The sequence below is a fragment of the Cyprinodon variegatus genome, unplaced genomic scaffold (assembly GCF_000732505.1).
Source record: "Cyprinodon variegatus isolate N-32 unplaced genomic scaffold, C_variegatus-1.0 Scaffold523, whole genome shotgun sequence".
NCBI classification, from domain to species: domain Eukaryota; kingdom Metazoa; phylum Chordata; class Actinopteri; order Cyprinodontiformes; family Cyprinodontidae; genus Cyprinodon; species Cyprinodon variegatus.
Genome location: NW_015150976.1, coordinates 100,471 through 102,489, shown reverse-complemented (window position 1 = coordinate 102,489; position 2,019 = coordinate 100,471). Strand labels below are relative to the sequence as shown.

Below are 2,019 nucleotides of genomic sequence, written 5' to 3'. Positions count from 1 at the left end.
TTGTGTCTCTGATTCTATTTCTATGTCTGCTTCTGTCTCCTTGAACCCCAGTCGGCCTCAGCAGATGGCCGCTCACACTGAGCCTGGTTCTGCTGGAGGTTTCTTCCTGTTAAAAGGGTGTTTTTCCTCTCCACTGTCGCTACAAGCATGCTTAGTGTGAGGGATTGTATTTGAGTCAATGAGTTGATGCAATCAGCTGGTTTTCTTAAGATAGAAAACTTTGAATCAACCTGACTGGATGATCTGGTCAGATGACATGCGTTGTGAATTGGCGCTATAGAAATAAATTGAATTTAATTACTATAGGGTCAGAGTTTGCCCAGGTGGCTGAACATGTATGGAGTGAATTTTATTCCATTATTGTTGCAAAAATGTGTTTTATAAATAAAAACGTGTTGTGACAGCTGTACTTCAGTTTGAGCTGAGTAATGTCAGGCCATGTTTCAGGCTGTGGCTGGTTGGTGGTTCTGGAGGTTGTGGGCCGCCTTACCTGATCTTGTAGTTGGGCAGGGTGTGCTTCTTCTTGATGACCCGTTTCAGCTGGTTGACTATGAAGGAGGTCAGCTGAGGCAGCGGCCTCCCTTCAAACTGAGACTTCACCTCAAAATCCACCAGCGGGTCCTCCAGGAAGGAGAAGGACCAATGGGAGAAGGGCATGCGCGTGAACTGCAGCCGGAGCCTGCCCACCACGCGCCGCATCTTGACGAACAGGTAGGCGGACTTGCCGAACACCAGGTCCACGTCGATGGCCAGGTGGAAGCCGCCATTGTACTCGATGTCCACCTCGAAGTTGAGCTCCTCCGGCATCCCGTCGTCGTCCAGCTGCGCCGGTTTGAGGAGCCTGGCCGCCTTGAAGACCGGCAGAGAGTTCCCCAGGGAGATGTCCCTCAGGCTGAGCCCCTCCAGGAGGCGACCCGCCGTCTTAGTCTGCAGCAGCTCCTCAAACTCCACCTTGATCTTTTTGGTCATCCAGTGGCGGACCGCCGGGGTGTCCCTCAGCTCTCTGAACAGAAACAGGAAGATGGCATTGAGGAAATTGCATGTTTCTGTCCTCCCAGCATCCAGCAGCTCGCTGTGGAGCTGCTGCTGCTGCTGCTTGGGGCTGCCGCCGGTCACAGCCGCTTCCTGCTGCCGGCTGAAGGTTGCCTCCTGCGGTTTGGATGCTGCTGCCGCTCCGCCGTCCTGCTGGCTCGGTTCGGCCTGGCCGGCATTAAAGTAATCTTTTAGTGCGTTATCGGGCACTACTTTGACATACTGAACGCTCCTACCTAAGGGCTCAGGGCTCCTCCTGTATATCAACAAGAACTGTAAGAGCAGCGTGACGGCGGCCCCGCACAGCGCGGAGATCAGGATCAGGTAAATCATTTCCAGGGGTCCAGCTGAGTCCGCGGCTCCGCAGACACCAACATCCAACCAAGCTAGTTCCACCTGGTCGCTCTAAGCTGCCATATCATCTGCTTCTTCCCTAAGCTGGGAGCGACGCACCTGATTGGACAACTCGGCTTACGTCGTTTGCGTAATGACGCCACCAGAACTTGTTTGTTTTTTTTTCATTACGCGTTCAGGATAAATCGGATTTTACATGCATGCTGTGACGGAACCTGTTTAAACTGGGAGAGTGCCAACGATATAGGATAAATAAACCACACCTTAAAACAGGAACAAAAGCATGAATGAGGAAATGCACCGTGCAATAATAAATACACAATTTGAAAGACAAAAAGATAAGAAATAAGTGAACGAACACTGAACTATGAACTGTGAAACTATATTGATTTATTGTTTGCTGTATTTATTTTCTGTTTTAATTCATAAGGAATTTTATTTTAAAGTCGCAGGGAAGTCATATTTAACTGTCATGTCATTCTGGCTTAAACATGTATATAAATGTCTATCTGATGATATTGTCCCATAATTAAGAAAATTTCTATTTTTAGAAAAATCCTGTCATAAAATCTGTGGGGTTTTTCATTATCTTATGCAGGCTAGTTAGTTATACGCAGAGGTGTGAAGTAATGA

The 2,019-nt window shown here is 48.4% G+C and overlaps 1 protein-coding gene across 1 annotated transcript in view; it reads right to left on the bottom strand.

The window, feature by feature from the left end:
- Positions 1–1,760, bottom strand: part of pdzd8 (PDZ domain containing 8) — a 50,861-nt gene extending 49,101 nt beyond the window's left edge. The window contains exon 1 of the mRNA XM_015391065.1: positions 491–1,760. Coding sequence (XP_015246551.1) covers positions 491–1,365 — 875 coding nt within the window. The 5' untranslated portion in view covers positions 1,366–1,760. The remainder of the gene's footprint in view (positions 1–490) is intronic.
- Positions 1,761–2,019: the final 259 nt, after the last annotated feature.